Genomic DNA, 17,739 nt, shown 5'->3' with positions numbered 1-17,739 from the left:
GGTATTTCTTTGTGGTGGGGACCGTTAGGAGAGTCAAAATGTCTTTAGACATTGCCAAATTTCCCCATGGAAACAAAATTGCCCCCAGTGGTTGATAACCATGGCTTAAAGGAACGTACTAGGATTGAAGGAAATGAGAAGTGGACACAAAATACAAAAGTCTGAGATCCAGGTCCTGCTACATATGAACTCTGTTACCTTAAACCACTCCAGCACTTGGTGCCTCAGTGTTCTCACCTTTTCAATGGAGGAGAGTCACATTCTCGGTAGGGGTTCAGTGTGGTGAAGAGATAAAATCATTTGAACAGGGGCAGCAAATATAGTTAGAGCTTGGGACCACATTCAACCCACAGCTCGTTTTGGTATGGCCTTTGAGATAAGAATGGTTTTTATATTTTTAGAAGGTTATAAAAAAAAAAGAAGAAAAACTTGTATAATAGAAATGGTACGTGGCCCACAAAGCTTAAAATATTTACTATCTGCTTTTTTACAGAAAATGTTTACCAACCCCCAATTTAACAGATGTGTTTAAGTCTGATATGGCTAAATATAATACAAATTATTATTTTTTTAAATGTCACCCAATTCTGAAGAAATCCTGGGGCTACTAGTGTGAAACTAGGCACTGACCAGCTATTCTGATTTTGATCTCAGCTTCCCTGCAGCCTAGGTCTAAAGTCACACACTCCCTAGAGTCAGGCGTGGGGAGGACTACCAGGTCAGTGTGCCGTTAACATTTCATCTTGTTCTTCGATGGGCTCATAATGAGAAATATGAAATGATCTGGTCTGTTTCACTTTCATTCCTTGTGGACGTAGAGTTTCTTCAACTGCAAAAAGACTTACCTCAAAATCAATAACAGCAGGATTATACTTTAATGACCTCCCCCAGGAACGATACGAAATGATGCTCGAGTTGTATGCCAAGCCAACACCCCAGCCAGCACTGCCACCTCGCACCCGAGAAATGATGTCCTGCACAGCCGCGAGCTCTTCTTCGGGAGCTATCAAGAGGATAATTGCATTAGCCCATTTCCCGAAAAAGACAAAGGATGGGTTCACAAACTTCACTAATGAGGTTTAAGACAAAGTTCATGTGCTGTTCTTAGAGTTGTTTTCCATTCTTCTACCTCGCTTGGCGAACTAACAGGACAAAGCAGAAGAGAAAGGCTGAGATGTAGGAAATAGACCCATCCTCTGGGTTAGAGAAAACAAGGGGAGGCCTAGCCAATGTGGAGGAGGAAGAGGGTAGGAAAACAGATGATAATTCATTTATTCATTCATTCGTGAATATGTCAAATGCTTCTTCAGTGCCTGCTACATGCCAAATTCAGTTAAACAGTGAATGATTCTGTGGGGCTCAGTCGGGGTACAGAGAAAGGCATGTGGTCAGATCTACAGTAGGGTGGGGGACTGGTCAGGAAGAAAAATGAATGACTCTTTGTTGGGAACTGGAAAAAGGAGGGGAGGGCATCAGAGAGAAGAGGCGATTTGACTTAAGGTCATGAGGTATGAGTAGCCTCATGCAATGAGAGTAAATTGAACCTGTTTCGTATCTACCTCATCCACCACACTATAAACTGTTTCATCATCCCTGTGTTTGCTGTTGTCTCCCACCTGAAAAAAAATACTCAATGCATGTTTGATGAATGAATGAATGCATGCATGAATACATGAACACTCATGTTGACTTGTTTAGAAAATGCCACCAAATATTCTCGTACTCCAATAATTATTCTTTGAGCTTGGACATGGTAACCAAATTCTCCACTCTGAAGGACATCTTTCCTCCCTTTGGACTATATACTAATGGGATTTAATCTCAATAATCTATTTTCCAGGTTCTGTCTGTACATTTCTTTCATCCCAGGTCTTAGATCTTTATCTAGGGCTTGGTGGGTACCTTATAAAGTCATGTATTTCTAAGGTGAACTTAACCCATGGTGGATTCAAAATTAGAACCAGTATATGTCACTGGCTTGGTGTGTTTAGCAGCCATGCAGATTGACCATTGATGGAATGAAATCAATTGGGGTGGGGGCAGGGAATAGTCGCCATGCCCTGATTATATGTCCAAGGAAAAGTCTAGCTTTTCTTTTTGGGAGACTCTTTACTAAATACTTACTTTCTTTGCCACCTCCATGACTTTTACACTTTTCTCCAGATAAACCTCCTTCAATTCTTGTGCTGTATGAAAAATCATAACCAATGCCCACAGATCCTCCAAAGCAGTTCTTGATATCTATACTCGTAACACCTGCAGCAGGGACACAAAAATGCAAAATGCTAAGATGCTAAAAGACTTTAAATATGATACAACCATCTCATAGTAGCAAAGGCTAACTTTGGTTTTGGAGTATAAGAGATCTGTGTTAGCCATTAGAGAAATGCAAATCAAAACTACAATGAGATACAACCTCACACCTGTTAGATTGGCTATTGTCAACAAGACAGGTAATAACAAGTGTTGGAGAGGCTGTGGAGAGGATGGAACCCTCATCCACTGTTGGTAGGAATTTAAACTGGTACAGACGTTCTGGAAGAAAGTATGGTATTACCTCAAAAAATTAAGACTAGAACTACCATATGATCCAGCAATCCTTCTACTGGTTATCTGTCCTCAAAATCTCAAAACCAGTAGTACTCAAAGACACATGTACCCACATGTTCATCACAGCATTATTCACAGTGGCCAAGACATGGAAACAACCAAAGTGTCCCTCGATAGAGGACTGGATAAAGAAGATGTGGTACATATATACTATGGAACACTACTCAGCCATAAGAAATGATCACATATTCCCATTTACAACAACATGGATGGACCTTGAGAATATTATACTAAATGAAACAAATAAATCAGAAAAAGCCAAAAAACTATAAGATTTCATACATAGATGGGCTATAAAACTGAGACTCATGGACGTAGATAAAACTGAAGTAGTTACCTGGGGGAGGGGAGTAAAGAGGGACAAATATATGGTGACAGAAAATGATTTGACTTTGGGTGATGGGCACACAACACAATCAATAGTTCAAATGTGGTAGAGATGCTTATCTGAAACCTATGTACCCTTACTGAGAAATGTTACTCCATTAGATTTAATTTTTTAAATAAAATAAATAAGGGGGGAAAAAGGAAATCCCAGTTTTTTAACCCAATGTCAGTGTTCTCTTCTGTATGGTTCCAGCCCCAATAATTCCTGAAATAAGAAGGACTATGTGTTGCACATACTAGTTGCTCAAAAATGCTAGTTTTGTTTCCTTTGCACGTGCTCCTGTGGGCCTCCAGGGGGCAGCGAGTCTCATCGACCTCCTCCACCCCGATGCCTCGCACGGTGCCTAGCCCATTTCCACCTTGCAATCTTGCACAGGTTGCCCCTTCCTCTGTCCCTTTCTCCATCTTTCCTAAGTCGACTCAAACGTCATTTACTCCATGAAGCACTTTTGGATCGGGATATGTTCCTCTTTCTTCATAGCTACCGATGCGCTTTTCTTGCACCTGAACAATCCTTTTGCCCAGGTTCTCCTTGGACCTCAGAGAGACCGGAGTCCAGTTAGAGGACGGAGACATTGCCAAGGGGAGTGTGCCTGCCTTCCGGCCCCAGCAGAACCGTGAGTCCCGCAGCAGCAGTCTCCGTACTTGTCTCCATCTCTGTATCTGTCCCACTGAGGAACCTGCATTTAGCAGATGAGCAGCCTGATTCTCAAAGCAGTAGGCCATTTTGCCCTGATCTGTAGCCTGTAAATGAACAGACCTGGGCTTCCGTCCTCCGTTCAGCCTGGCAATCTACGGCTAGAGAAGCCGTTTGAAGCAAGGCAGTGGCCATTGCTGCAGTTCCACTCTTTCTGCAGCCAAGGTGTTCCCAAGGTTGTGAAGTGGAGTTTGTATTTTTGAAATATTATTACTTTCAATTAATTGCAACTATATAATGGTTACTACCAGTTATTATATTATTCTAACAACTACAAAGGAAAACTCAGGGCTATAATTCAGTTGAGCTGAGTATTAGATTGAGTGTTTTCAAGGGAGTGCTCAGCAACAAACTTTACCTGCCTGCATCCCATTAAACTGCAAACTCTGTGAGTTCAAGTTCATTGACCACTCTCGTCAGCACAGCAGTGAGGTGCCTGCATGGAGGAGGAGTTCAGCAACTATTTTCAGCATAATGACTGACGAATGAGAAAAATGAGTGAGTAAATGAATGCCCTGAGTCCTTTGTAAGGGCTTCTGGTAGAAAGAATCGTAGTAGAAGTCAGAAATCCCGAATTCAAACCTCAGTCACTCAGATGAATGGATAAAAAATTGTGAATGTGGCCCTGGCCGGTTGGCTCAGCGGTAGAGCGTCGGCCTGGCGTGGGGGAACCCAGGTTCGATTCTGGCCAGGGCACATAGGAGAAGCGCCCATTTGCTTCTCCACCCCCCCCTCCTTCCTCTCTGTCTCTCTCTTCCCCTCCTGCAGCCAAGGCTCCATTGGAGCAAAGATGGCCCGGGCGCTGGGGATGGCTCCTTGGCCTCTGCACCAGGTGCTAGAGTGGCTCTGGTCACAGCAGAGCGACGCCCCAGAGGGGCAGAGCATCGCCCCCTGGTGGGCAGAGCGTTGCCCCTGGTGGGCGTGCCGGGTGGATCCCAGTCGGGCGCATGCGGGAGTCTGTCTGACGGTCTCTCCCCGTTTCCAGCTTCAGAAAAATACAAAAAAATTAAAAATAAATAAATAAATAAATAATTGTGAATGTGTATACATGTATATAATTGAATATTATTCAGCCTTAAAAAATAAAAAAGACCCTATCATTGACAGCAACATGAATGAACCTGAGGACATTGTACTAAGTAGAATAAGCCAGATATAAAAAGAAAAAGACTGCATGATCTCACTTACATATGAAATCTAAAAAAGTCATATGTACACACAGAGAGAGAGAGAGAGAATAGTGGTGTCCAAGAACCAGGAGGTGGAGATAAATGCTGGTCAAAGGGAACAGACTGGAAATCCGCAGAGAGAGTAGTCTTCGTGTGCTCCCTTCGTACACACACTAAAGGTGGCTATGTGAGAAAACACGTGAATTAGCTTGACTGTAGTAATCACTTCACTTTGTATCCATATATCAAATTGTCATGTTGTAGACCTTAAATATACACACATTGTATTTTAAAAGAAAGCAAAACAGAGCAAAACAAATTTCCAGTCACTGACACCCTAGATGAGCTCAGAAGGAACTCGTGATCTCACTGGGCCTCAGCTCCCATCTGGTGGAGAGAAGCTGTTGGACTGGAGTGTCCCCAAGGCCCCTTTGGCTGCAGCCCACTGTGACTCCGTGCATGCGAGTTTCTGAGTAACTCCGCGCTGACAGCGCCGGGGGGAAGGGATGTTTTAAGTACCAGCACTCAGAGCCGGGCAAAGGGCTTCTTCTACCATTTCTGTTCAAGCACTTTTAATTTTTAATGCATTACTAATTGGGGAAGATTTAGCATATTTAATTGTTTTGATTAAAAAAATGCTTCAACAGAGATAAACAAAAGTGGATGAAAGGAATTCATGGGCAGGCGCCAGAGTGATTACTTAGGTGAGTGGTGGAGTGCTGCTGAATTAAAGTGACAGGACTAGCTGATTAACGGGGCTTGAGGTCACCTGTGGAGCGATTATGCTCATGAGGGTCACTGACAGGCCCACTGCATGCTGTGAGGAGGAGAACCCAGCAGCTTGATTTGAAAAGCACTGCTCAACTGCAAAGAATTACTTTCCAAGGACCCTGAAGTAGGTGCCAGTCCGAAAGGGCGGGTCTGTGACTTCACGATACAGTGTGAGAGGTAAAAGTGTCCTTAGACACCTAGCCCTCACTTCTCGTTTTTAGTTGTGATGTCCTACGTTCATAAAGGTTAATTATCTTGTGTGAGGCCATACAGCTAAAACACGGTGGGGTTCAGAGTCAAACTCAAGTCTGTCTTGTCTAGAAGCCTGGGGTATTGTCACTAATTTCAGTTATTACATCAGACTACAGAACTCTGCTGGCAGACAAAAGATTTAGTAAGTACCTACTGTGTACCAGCCCCAGCGGCACATTGTGTGTTGGGCAATGTAGACAGGGTGAGAACAAAATTAATAGGAATAATTAGGTAGCCTGGAGAAGCCAGCAGGTGTGGACAACATATTAAATGTAGACTAATTTATATCTAAGAGTTGCTTGTTTCAGAATACCGGGGCTACAAGAGGAGTCTCTCTGGAAGCCATGGGGGAGGCCAAACCCGAGCTGTCTACAGAGCGCCCGTGGAAATGCAGGACCAGTGAGCTGGAGTAGGGGCAGAGGAGCTCAAAGGTAGTTCCAAAATCTAAGACACAGAACCAGAGAGAGGAAGCCAAGAGCAGAGGGGGCAGCAGTGAGGGAAGGAGAGAAAGGTCTGGAGCAATCGTGTAGCACTTGCCCAGATGGGCGTGTAGCTAGCTGGATTCACTGTGTTTATAGAACCAGGCAATGCTCTGTCGTGGCTCTGCCCCCGTCTCAGCAGGCTCGACACTTTAGATGTCAGCTTTGGACCAGATCGCACTGGCTTTTGAACACATTGAACTCTGGAGTTGATGATTCCTAAGCCTGGCTCCACATTGAGATCATCTGAGTGCTAATTAAAAATACAGGTTCCTGGGCCCTGCCTCTGTCAATGCTGAGTCTGTATTTCTGAGTAATCAGTGATCTGTATTTCACAGGTGATTCATTACAGGTGATTCCCATGCAGTGCACCTGGGACCAGACCTTGAGTCCCATGGTCCTACAGAGACCCCCTGGTGGCCTGCTGCAGAGCGCTGGCCTCTGCCCTATCTCGCCAAAGCCTTTGTCCATGATATGGACTTCGTGGCAGGCTTATTGTAGCTTACTTAGAAAAAGACACTGGGAAAAGCCAAGGATAATTCAGATATAGAATCAGGATCCAAAAAGTCCTCAGGAAGCTGGATGGACAGACAGACCAAGCATAGAATAATGCGTTTCACTTGGGAAAGTAGTAATATCCTGCCCTGGAGACAAAATACCAGTGCACGAGCTCAGTAAGGAATAGGAACCACAGCAGAGAAAAAGACAAGGCCATCATTTTAGATAACTTGCACCTCAGTTGAGTAATGAAACCAGGTGAATATCACAAGCAGTAAAGTAAAGGAGGGGTAATCTCTCTCTACGCAGGTTAGGAAAGCTCAGAGCCTGGAGGAAAGTTCTGGGAGCCACACTTTTAAAAGGAAGTAAGAAAAAGGACATTTATTGGACATTATTCAGCCTTAAAAAAGAAGGAAATGTGGCCATATGCAACAACATGGCCAAACTTGAGGACATTTTGTTACGTGAAATGGGCCAGGCACAGAAGGACAAGTGTGTCCCAATTCCACTTAGATGAGGTATGTAAAACAGTCACACTCATTGAATCGGAGAGGAGAATGGTAGGTGCCAGAGCCTGAGGGATGTGGAATAAGGGATTGCTGATCAGCAGACATAAAGTTTAAGTTTTGCAAGATGAGTAAGTCCTAGATATCTGTGCAACATTGTCCCTGGAATTAACAATAAGATAGTATACATTTAAATTTTTGTTAAAAAAAAAGCAGAGACTGATTGGAGAAGAATAAGCATAAGGATGATGAAGGTACCCTGACCAGATGGCTCAGTTGGTTAGAGCATCGTCCCGAAGCACAGAGGTTGCTAGTTTGATCCCCAGTCAGGGCATATACAAAAACAGGTTGATGTTCCTGTCTCTCTCTCTCCCTCTCTCTCTCCTTTCCTGACTCTCTAAAATCAATAAACATTTTTAAAGGACAGATGAAGAGGGTGAGGAAATTCAAAGCCATTTCCTTTTGGGAATGTTTGAAGGGGTGGGGGATGTTCACGTGAACAAGGGAGGAAAGATCTCTCTCTAGGAGGGACCAGTGGACCTGGATTCAGCTCCAGAGAGTTGTCTTCAAGAAGAGGAATTAGGCTTTTTGTGTGGTCACATGGGAAAGAGCAAGGACCAAAAGGACAGAAGCTCCGGAAACATGGATTTAGACTCAACATAAGATAGATTGTCATGACGGTCAGAGGCCAAGGAGATTCGAGTTGTTTCCTAAGGCAGGGAGCTCCCCATACTTGGAGGGCATCAAGCAGAGGCTGGCTGTGTGCCTTTGAGAGGCACAGGGGAAGGGTTTGAGGAACTGACCAGTGGTCTCTTAAGGTCTCCTCTAAAATCAAGGTTTTTTCAACTTTAAGAACACACTAGAACACCCGAAGAACATGTGAGACAACTTTGATATGTCCTTGGTGGTTTCTCTCTGTGTGCCAGACATCTGGAAAACAGAGGATCAAGGGGAGTGCTTGCTCTCAGTGAGCTTACGGCAGACAAGTCACCAGACGAGTGTGTACTGTGTGATGAGGACTAACAGAGGCAGCAGGGTCAAGACAGCTCTCCTTGGGGACCGGAGGGAGGATTCCAGAGGCAAGTCGGAAAGGATGAGTAGGGACTGGCCAGACAAAGCAAGGAAGACATTGAGTGTGTAGGGAGACCATGAGAAGGCCTTGTGTCCCCAGCAGCAAGATTCAGCTCAGAGAGGCCAATATGACTAAACTCAAGAGTGCAAAAAAAAAAAAAAAAGAGAGATGCAAATCAGTCAAGGAAGTACCGGGAGGTCCCTGTGTCACTTCCCACTTACAGCAGGTCCCAAGAGGAGCTGCTGGGCCTGCCTGGCAGGCCAGGAGCCTAGAGGACCGCCTCTGGCCACCCCGTCTGCGGCTTGTTTCCCACCTGGCCACGGCTGTGGTGAGGTGCGGGAGTTGTCCTCACGCCGCTGCGGAGGCGCGCAGAGGCAGAAGCAGGCAGCTTGACTTCCGAGGTGGCAGAACGCAGCTCGTTTCTGTCATCCCTTAGATTAAAAGCATCAGGTGGAAACCAGCAGGTGTAATGCATTATTTATCTCTCTGCAACAAACAAATGCCATTCTGGATGCTGTGATTTATCTGCTGTGTTATTTTGCTACATTGGTTGAGCCCAAAGACAGCCTCAGCATGGAAAGGAAGAATCATCTGGTCTAGTTCATGTCTTAACATTGGGAAAGATGACTGGAGTCTGTGGTTGGATGAGCTGGGAAGTGTTAGCTAATTTATCTGCTCTCTCTGGGCTTCTGCTCATCCATTCAAAGCCATGCTTTTCCCCAACCACCTGGAAATGATAGTGCAAGCACCTCTGTACCTTTGCATGTGCTGTCCCCTCTGACTACAAAGTCCCCCATACTTCTTTCATTGAGTTTCTCCACTCAGCTCTAGAAAACCTTTCCTCACTCCTGCGGGCCCTGTCTGTGTCCCCACAATATCCCTTTGTGGGCCCCACAGAGCCACCAGCGTATCTGAAGCTTGCCTCCAGCATAGTATTTAGTATGTGCTAGTAATTGTCAATGTCTTGGTCTGGTCTTCCAATTGTACCACAAACTTATAAAGTCATCTCTTGGGTTCACAAGGCTCAGCATAGAGCCTGGCATGTGCCAAACCTTCAGGAGTGCTCAGGGACGGGCTAATGCCAACTATCTCGACAACACCTCTAAAATGTTGGGGAGTCACAGGTCTTCTTTTGGTTAACAATACAAATGACATCTTTGTAATATCTCATGCTTGATTAAGAGTTAATAGTTTTAAAACACTTTCATCTGCGTTATCTCATTGGAGGTTTGCCACAATCTTACAGGGCCAGACGGACTTACCCATTTTACAGGCTTATGAGTTGCAAAAGGCAGCAGTTATGTGGGGTTCAAAGTGTGAACTCCGGAGTCAGAGTTCTATCATTCACTTCTAGTGTGGCTTGGGGGAAGTTACTGCACCTTTCTGGGCCTCATTTTCTCCCATTTGTAAGACAGGGGTGATAATAGTTTCTACACATAAGTCCCTAAGAACAGTGTCTGACATAATAGAGTGTCAACAGATCTTAGTTATTATAGTTAGACAACCTGCCCAATTCCATGATTACAAAGTGTGAGAATAGAGGTTTGATGTCAGGCAGGCTACACCCAAACTCGGTGCACATCCCATTTCTTCACATTAGTGCTACTCTGAGAGGGATGTTCACCACATGGCATGAATAGCCGAGGCCTTACCCAGCCCCTCATTCCATGACCATCTCATTTCACAAAGCAGCTCAGAGACAGAACCCACACTCCTGATGGGCAATGTTGGGAATGCAATCTCAGGTCCCCCACCTGCCTGACCGGGGGCTATCTTCAGAGACCCTGGCACTTAGAGATGATTTCTGTCATGACAAGAGGCAGTAGAGCTGGGGGCCAGGCTCTGAAATGGGGCAGCCTGGGCTGGAATTCACCATGTTCACTTACTTTCTGAGCAAATCATTTAACCTCTCTATGCCACAGTTTTCTCATCATAAGATGGGGTTTTTGATAGCATCTACCTCACTGGGGAGTTAAATGAGGGGAGTTAAATGATTTAAGCCTTGCCATGGACAGTGCTGGGGACAGTGCCTGGCTCAGAACTATTATAGTAATAATGGGCCAATACTGCTATTATTGCTGTTGCAGAAATGCTGCAGCCTACATGGATGGGGCTCTTTATTCCTGATTCTGAATCTGGAAACTTAGAGAATGAGGGAGGCTGAGAAGTGTGTAAAACACATTTTCTTAATGTGTCCGCAGTATGAGCTCATCAGCCGTGAGTGAAGGAGAGCCAGGGAACACCCACATTTCATAAGGATCACTAAGTGCTAAGTGAAGCTTTTCCCTGTGTCACTTGACAGTCATATACATCACTCCACAGGCAGGTACAGTTATTCCCATTTTAGAGATGAGTAGAGGCTTAGATAGTTTAAGTCATGTGCCCACCATTATACAATAAGTAAATAGTAGGACTGGGATTGAACCAAAGTATGTGTCCAAAGCCCATCTTCTCCATGACACATTGTGTCACTTATGGGAGAGAGAGCTCAGGGTAACTCTAGGAGTATATCTGACATCACACCTTTTCTCCTTTAAGGCTGAGGCTGTTTTGAATGATAAAGGCGGAATTTAAAACCAAGACAAAAATCAGAAGGATGGTAGTGAGTGTCTCTGAATTCCGTGTGTATGCAAATGACTTAAGGGGAGTGGGGACAGAGCCAAGACACCAGGAGCCTGTCAGTCAATCAATACCATCCATCTCTGTGAAGCCTGGTTGTCATGGTAACTGGGGATAAAGCCTGGAGCCTGTTAGACTCTAGCGCCTGTCTGTTCAGGGTGACTGGCTGTTTAGCAGGCACAGCAAAAGACCTGCTGGGCCAGCTCAGACTTAGCCATGAATATAAGACCCTTCACAATCAGGTGCCTGCTCACCTCACTGTCCAATCTCTTTAAGAATCCAACCTTGATTCTGCAGGAAAGCTCCATAGGATGCCCAACATATGCAGGCTTGGGTTCTGAACCTGCTAGGGAGACACTGAGCCTCTACTGTGGGTGACCCCAGCCTCTGGGCAAAACTGGGAGCACACCAGTAACAAGCTGCGTGACGGCACAGGCCGTCGCAGAAGTGTGATGCGTAGAGCTAAACCCAAGTGCACTGAAGCACCTAAAACTGGCTCCCAGCCTAGGACCAGGGAGACAGGAAGACTGCCTGGAAGAATCCTATCTATGTAGAGGCCAAGGATAAGGCAGCATTAGCCAGATGAAGAAGAGAGGGAGAGGGGAGGAGAACTTAATTCCAGGTAGAGGGAGAGCAACATGTCCCTTATTGTAGTACCCCAAGGGGAAAGTGAGTACAATTAAGTGGAAGAACCAGCAAGTAGCTCAATATTGAAGCCTAGTGGTGAGCAATGGGGCTGGAGGACTGAGCAGGGCCAGCACATGCTCACTGAATGCTGGCCCTCTTGACCAGTGGCCGGGACCAGAGGCGGATTTAATGGCGGGCACACCAGGCATGCGCCCTGGGCCCCGACTTCTGAAGGGCCCTGCAAAACCCCAACTTGACACTTTTTTCTAATGTAAGAGGCCCAATATTATCTTCTGCGCCTGGGGCCTCAACAGACCTTAATCCGCTTCTGGCCAGGACCCTCCCGTTCTTCATGCGCACCTTTGCACAGCTCCAGCGGCTTGCCATCCTGTAGCGCGTCATCCTCTCTGTGGCTCCTTGGCGGCCAGCACTGACTCCACTTCTAGGTTACTGATACCATCACTCTTCCTGCCATCACCCAGCCACAGGGTTGCTCTCGCATATGCGCTGGCCAAGGGGCAAGCCCGGGCACAACAGAGTCTGACCTTGGGGTGAACCTGGACACTTGTCTCCTTCTCCTCACCCTCACCCATGTGCTGCCTCAGCCACTCTCCCAAAACTCTCTCTGCTTAGAAAGCCCCAGCTCCCTCCTGCACCAGACAAGCTCCTACTCCTACTGATTGCGGAAGAGCCGTTTGAATGCCTTTGGAGTCTAGAAAATGGGGAGGGAAGCAAGGTGGTTGATCCCTCCTTTGTGCTTCTACTGTACTTATTTCTATGCAAGCATTTGTCACATTGCATTATTCTGAGCTTCCAACTCACCACGTGTTTCTCCAGGGCTGGGATCTGTGTGTTTCATCCCTGTGTCCCCAGAAATCATGGGTTCTCAGTGAATAGTCGCTGGATGAGTGGGTGGATGGGAATTAGATTCTGAAAAGGGTTTTCCTCAGAGATTGTTTTCTGCCTCCTACTTTAGGTAACAAGGGAACATATATTTAAATATATATAAGTGTGATGGAAAATATGAGAAATTTGAGGGATTTGAATTATACGTCGGTCCCACCCCAATTACTTTCCATACACCGCTTAATCGTCTGGGCTGCTTTTGTGTCCTTCTCATAAATGGATAGGAAATACACAGCCCAGGGGCCATTGTTCCCCGATCTCCTGCCTCTGACAGGCATCACTGATTGATCATAGCACTTCCTGGCTGAGCCCCTATCTGGTGTCATAATCCTCAACTCAGCAGTCTCAGTAGCATTTGCTATTAAAACCACCTGCTGTCTCCGGCTTAGCCCCTTCTTCTGGCCTACAAGTCTCTGAGGCCCGCCTCTTTCAATGGCATGGGTGCTAGCACACCAGGCTTTCTCCTGGCTCTGTGACTATCTCTAACCACCACATTGTCACAAGCTGGTCAGTTTTACCTTTTTCTTTCTTAATTGATTGATTTTAGAGAGAGAGAAAAGCCTTCATCTGTTCTTGCACTTAGCTGGGCATTCATTGGTCGCTTCCGTATGCACTCTGACTGGGGACTAAATCCACAGCATTGGTGTTTCGGGACAACGCTCTTAACTACCTGAGCTAACCGGCCAGGGCTCCTTTCAGTTTTACCTTTCACAGTTCTCCCAATGACATTTCTCAATCCATGGCTCAAACTGACCCAAAATGTAGTTAGGGATGCCCATTGAATATGAGATTCCCTTAATTACTTTTAAAACCTGACTTTAACCATGTTCAAAGTGATCACAAGCAGTGTAGTGTTTTTTTAAAGAGAAGAGAAGTGTACCATGAGTGGTATCCAAGTGCACAGCGAGAAGCACTGAGCTGGGAATTACAAGGCCTCACTTCAAACCTCACTCTGCTTCCAACCAGTGGTGTCACCTGGGCCACGCCATTTCCCCCTCAGTGCCTGGTTCATCCCATTTGTGAAATAGGGACAGCCATCAAATAAAGCTCGGAGCACTACCAAGAGGCTCAATCAGACATCCCCAAACTACGGCCCGCGGGGGCCGTATGTGGCCCCCTGAGGCCATTTATCCGGCCCCCCGCCGCACTTCCAGAAGGGGCACCTCTTTCATTGGTGGTCAGTGAGAGGAGCACTGTATTTGGCGGCCCTCCAACCATCTGAGGGACAGTGAACTGGCCTCTTGTGTAAAAAGTTTGGGGACCCCTGGGAGCTGCTGCCGCCACAGAGTGAGAGTCAGTGAACCTTGCTCTTTCACCCTATTTGCATAAACTGGTTCATTGTATGAGATGTCCTACACCTGTCTTGACAGTTACTACTTAGATCTGCCTCTAGCTTTCTCCCTTGCCTACCTTCCTGTGGTTAATTTTATGTATCAATTTGAATGGACCATGATTTTGTCCAGCTGGTTGGTCCAACATCATCCTGAGTGCCTTGTAAGGGTGTTTTTTTTTTTTTATGAGATCAACAGTAAAATCAATAGTAAAGCAGATTGCTCTCCCTAATGTGAGTGGGCTTCACCCAATCAGGTGAAGTCCCAAATCAAACAAAAAGGCTTACCCTTCCCTGAGTAAGGGAGGATGTTTCCTACCTGACTGCCTTTAAAATTGAACTATGGCTTTTTTCCTGCTTTGGAACATGAACTGAAACATGTGTCCCAAGCCAACTGACTGCAGATCTTGAGACTTGTCAGACTTCATAATTGTCTGAGCCAATTTCTTATAGTAAATCTCTTTACCTATACATGGAGTGTATATATACATATCCTATTGGTTCTCTGAAAACAATTCATTACAATCCCAACTAATAGTACACTTCCTAATGCCCTCCACATGGCTATCGCTGATTTTCCTGCATTTAAAGTGATTCAATACATATCTATAATCAGCGAGTGCAGTGGGTTAAGACAGTATTTTTAATACTTTTTTTACTACTCTCAAAAGTAAGCAATATATTTTATATCATGATCCAGCCCACACATATCCAGCTGAAATAAGTTTCAATACTTGACCATATTGGTGTGATGCAATTCATATTTTCATCCTATCATATCGTGTTTCATTTTGTTAAATGCTGGTCATGACCCACTGGATTTCATTTATAATCTACTAATGGGCTGTGGCCTGAAGTTTGAAAAATCCTAGGTAAACATCTCTGAGACGTAGCATGTTTGTTAAAATCATAGGTTCTTGAGTTTGACCCCTGGCTCCTCCAATTAATAGCAATGTGACTTTGGGCAAGTTACTTAACATTGCAAAACTTCATTTCTTCATTTGTAAATTGGGGATCCTAGTATCCTCTTCAAAGGTCTTTCCAGAGGATTAAATGAGATAGTGCGTTTAAAGTGCTTTATCCAGTGTCTGCCACATAGTAAAAAGCTAAGTAAATGTTGGCTGCCTTAACCACCACTGCTGGGATCTAAGTAGTGGTGGGATCCAACGGGTTCACACTGGTTCAGCAGAACTTATACCTAATTTTTTGTTGAGTTCGGCAAACTGGTTATTAAAATTGCACTTGTAATCAGGGTTCTCTATAAGATGGGGGCCTGGGCAGCCACCCAATGTGGAAATCACAGATTTACATTCCTTCCTCTTCTTTTTTTTTGTATGTTTCTGTAGTGAGAAGTGGGGAGACAGACAGATTCCTGCATGCACCTGACCAGGATCCACCTGGCATGCTCACTAGAGGGCAATGCTCTGACCCATCTGGGATGTTGCTCTGCTGCAGCCAGAGCCATTCTAGCACCTGATGCAGAGGCCATGGAGCCATCCTCAGTGCCCAGGCCAACTTTGCTCCAATGGACCCTTGGCTGCGGGAGGGGAAGAGAGAGATAGAGAGAAAGGAGAGGAGGAAGGGTGGAGAAGCAGATGGGTGCTTCTCCTGTGTGCCCTGGCCGGGAATCGAATCTGGGACTTCCATACGCCAGGCTGATGCTCTACCACTGAGCCAACCAGCCAGGGCCATTCTTTCCTTTTTTAACATTCATCTGCACAACAGCATATTCTAAGCACCTGTAGTAATGTTCATTCCATCTATAGGTGAAAATATTTGATGGAACTATGCTTGTAATATTTATTATTCATTTCATAAAACTCATTATATCTTTGATGAAATACTACATTCTAATTACCTCACAGTTATTACTTCAGTAAACCCCCGGGGGTGACAAGCTGTCATTTGTGTCAGCTTTATGTTACGCCCCAAATTCCCCAAAATATTATGAGTGTGCTGGTGTTCCCCAAATAGTGAAACCAATAGGAAGCTAGGACACAATGAACCAGTAGCAATATAGATTTCAAGGGCATCTTTTCACCCATTTTGGAATCTGTGGAAGAATGCTCACTGCTTTCCCATGACAAACAGGTTTGTCATACACATTATTCAATCATATTTAATGGGCATAGCCTATGCCATTTGTTAATTCAGCCTAGAAATTTTCATTTAGTATCAATAAGATAAAGAAAATGTATATTACATTAATATTTTTTGTTAATATTTTAAAACTCTTTCTTATAACATAAGCTAGTTTTATGTACCTCTTTTATTGTTCTTATTTAAGTACTAAATGCATGAAATAATAAACTATCTTTTAGTATATTGGTTTTTTTTGTGTTTTTTTTTTAAACATTTTTTTTAAATTTTTATTTATTTATTCATTTTAGAGAGGAGAGAGAGTTAGAATGAGAGAGAGAGAGAAAAAGAGAGAGAGAAAGGGGGGAGGAGCAGGAAGCATCATCTCCCATATATGCCTTGACCAGGCAAGCCCAGGGTTTTGAACCGGTGACCTCAGTGCTCCAGGTCAACGCTTTATCCACTGCACCACTACAGGTCAGGCTATTGTTTTTTTATACTTAAAATGGTCATTAGGGCAGAGAACCAGTTGTTAAATTATTTGAATCCCACCACTGGGCCTAAGCCTCTGGTATATAGTATCAGAATGAAGGATGTAATGTGTGAGTAAATGTGTAGGCCAATAAATACTTGGACAACACACAAACTGTACATCACAAGACACTGATTCTAACTGAATCATGTTGAACAGTGTACTTAGATTCTTTGGACTTCAGCTCTCTGTCTATAAAATTGGGGAAAATAATCCAATTTCTCCTAGGCTATTGTAAAGACCTTCTTGAATACCAGATGTGAATATATTATACTTTACCAATATTAGGCGTTAGTATATGTAAATATATTTTATGAAAGCCAAATATTTATGTTCACTCTTAAGTACAATGAATAAAAAATAAATAAATTGTTACTTCATTTTAGGTAGTAACCAACTTGGCTATCCATGTGATAAATCATCCCTAACCATAATCCAGATGATTATGACAATGAAAAACCCCATTGCCTTCCTTAAACCCTCAATGAGAGGAACCACATTGGTGTCTAGATGGTGCTTACACACTAAGTGTTTCTTGCATGAAAAGCTAAATGAATGAATGAACAAAGGAAGAGAAGGAAGAGGAAGAGAGTATAGAAGTGTAATTAACATAAACTTTGGAGAGATTTTGTGTCCCTGTGGCTTTTTCTACCATGTGTTAGGTGATAGACCAGCTGGTTCAAGGACTCTCGCTGAAAGGTGACAATTAGGCTGAGTGTACTGTACCCTCGCTGCAAGGGTCTTTCCCAGGGTCACAGTTATCTGGCATCTATCAAGGGGAGGAATGATGGAAGGCAGGCACGGGTTTGGGCAGAGTTGTTAACACAGAGTTGAAAGATAGTGATAAGAATTCAAAGTGACCTTGATGAATGGGAAGAGCAGTTCCTCCAAAACTGGATGAATCTCTCAAGACAGAAATGAATGACCTTGATCAAAATATGGGCAGGTGGAGAAGGAGGCATGATTGCTGGGGCTCCGAGTCTACCGCAGAAGCATTGGCCACAGTGGGCTGTGCATGATGATAATGATTTCCCTTCCACTTGAACAATGTTTCAGAGCTGACCAATTGCAGATCTCTGTGAGATGGGTCATCTTATTATGCTCACTTTACAGATGAGAGGAGAGTTAATATTATAGAGTTAACTGGAAAGCTGGGACTAATAAACCTGTGGTATTAATAACACCAACATAGCACAGCAATAATA

The 17,739-nt window shown here is 44.5% G+C and overlaps 1 protein-coding gene across 1 annotated transcript in view; it reads right to left on the bottom strand.

Annotated features, from left to right (window-relative positions):
- C8A (complement C8 alpha chain) overlaps nt 1-17,739 on the bottom strand; it is a 66,375-nt gene that overhangs the window by 7,812 nt on the left and 40,824 nt on the right. The window contains exons 8-9 of the mRNA XM_066376396.1: nt 2,125-2,256; nt 846-1,003 (exon numbers count right to left, since the gene is read on the bottom strand). Coding sequence (XP_066232493.1) covers nt 846-1,003; nt 2,125-2,256 — 290 coding nt within the window. The remainder of the gene's footprint in view (nt 1-845; nt 1,004-2,124; nt 2,257-17,739) is intronic.

This window comes from Saccopteryx leptura, chromosome 3 (assembly GCF_036850995.1).
Source record: "Saccopteryx leptura isolate mSacLep1 chromosome 3, mSacLep1_pri_phased_curated, whole genome shotgun sequence".
In the NCBI taxonomy this organism is placed as follows: domain Eukaryota; kingdom Metazoa; phylum Chordata; class Mammalia; order Chiroptera; family Emballonuridae; genus Saccopteryx; species Saccopteryx leptura.
This window is presented reverse-complemented; position numbering and strand designations above follow the sequence as displayed.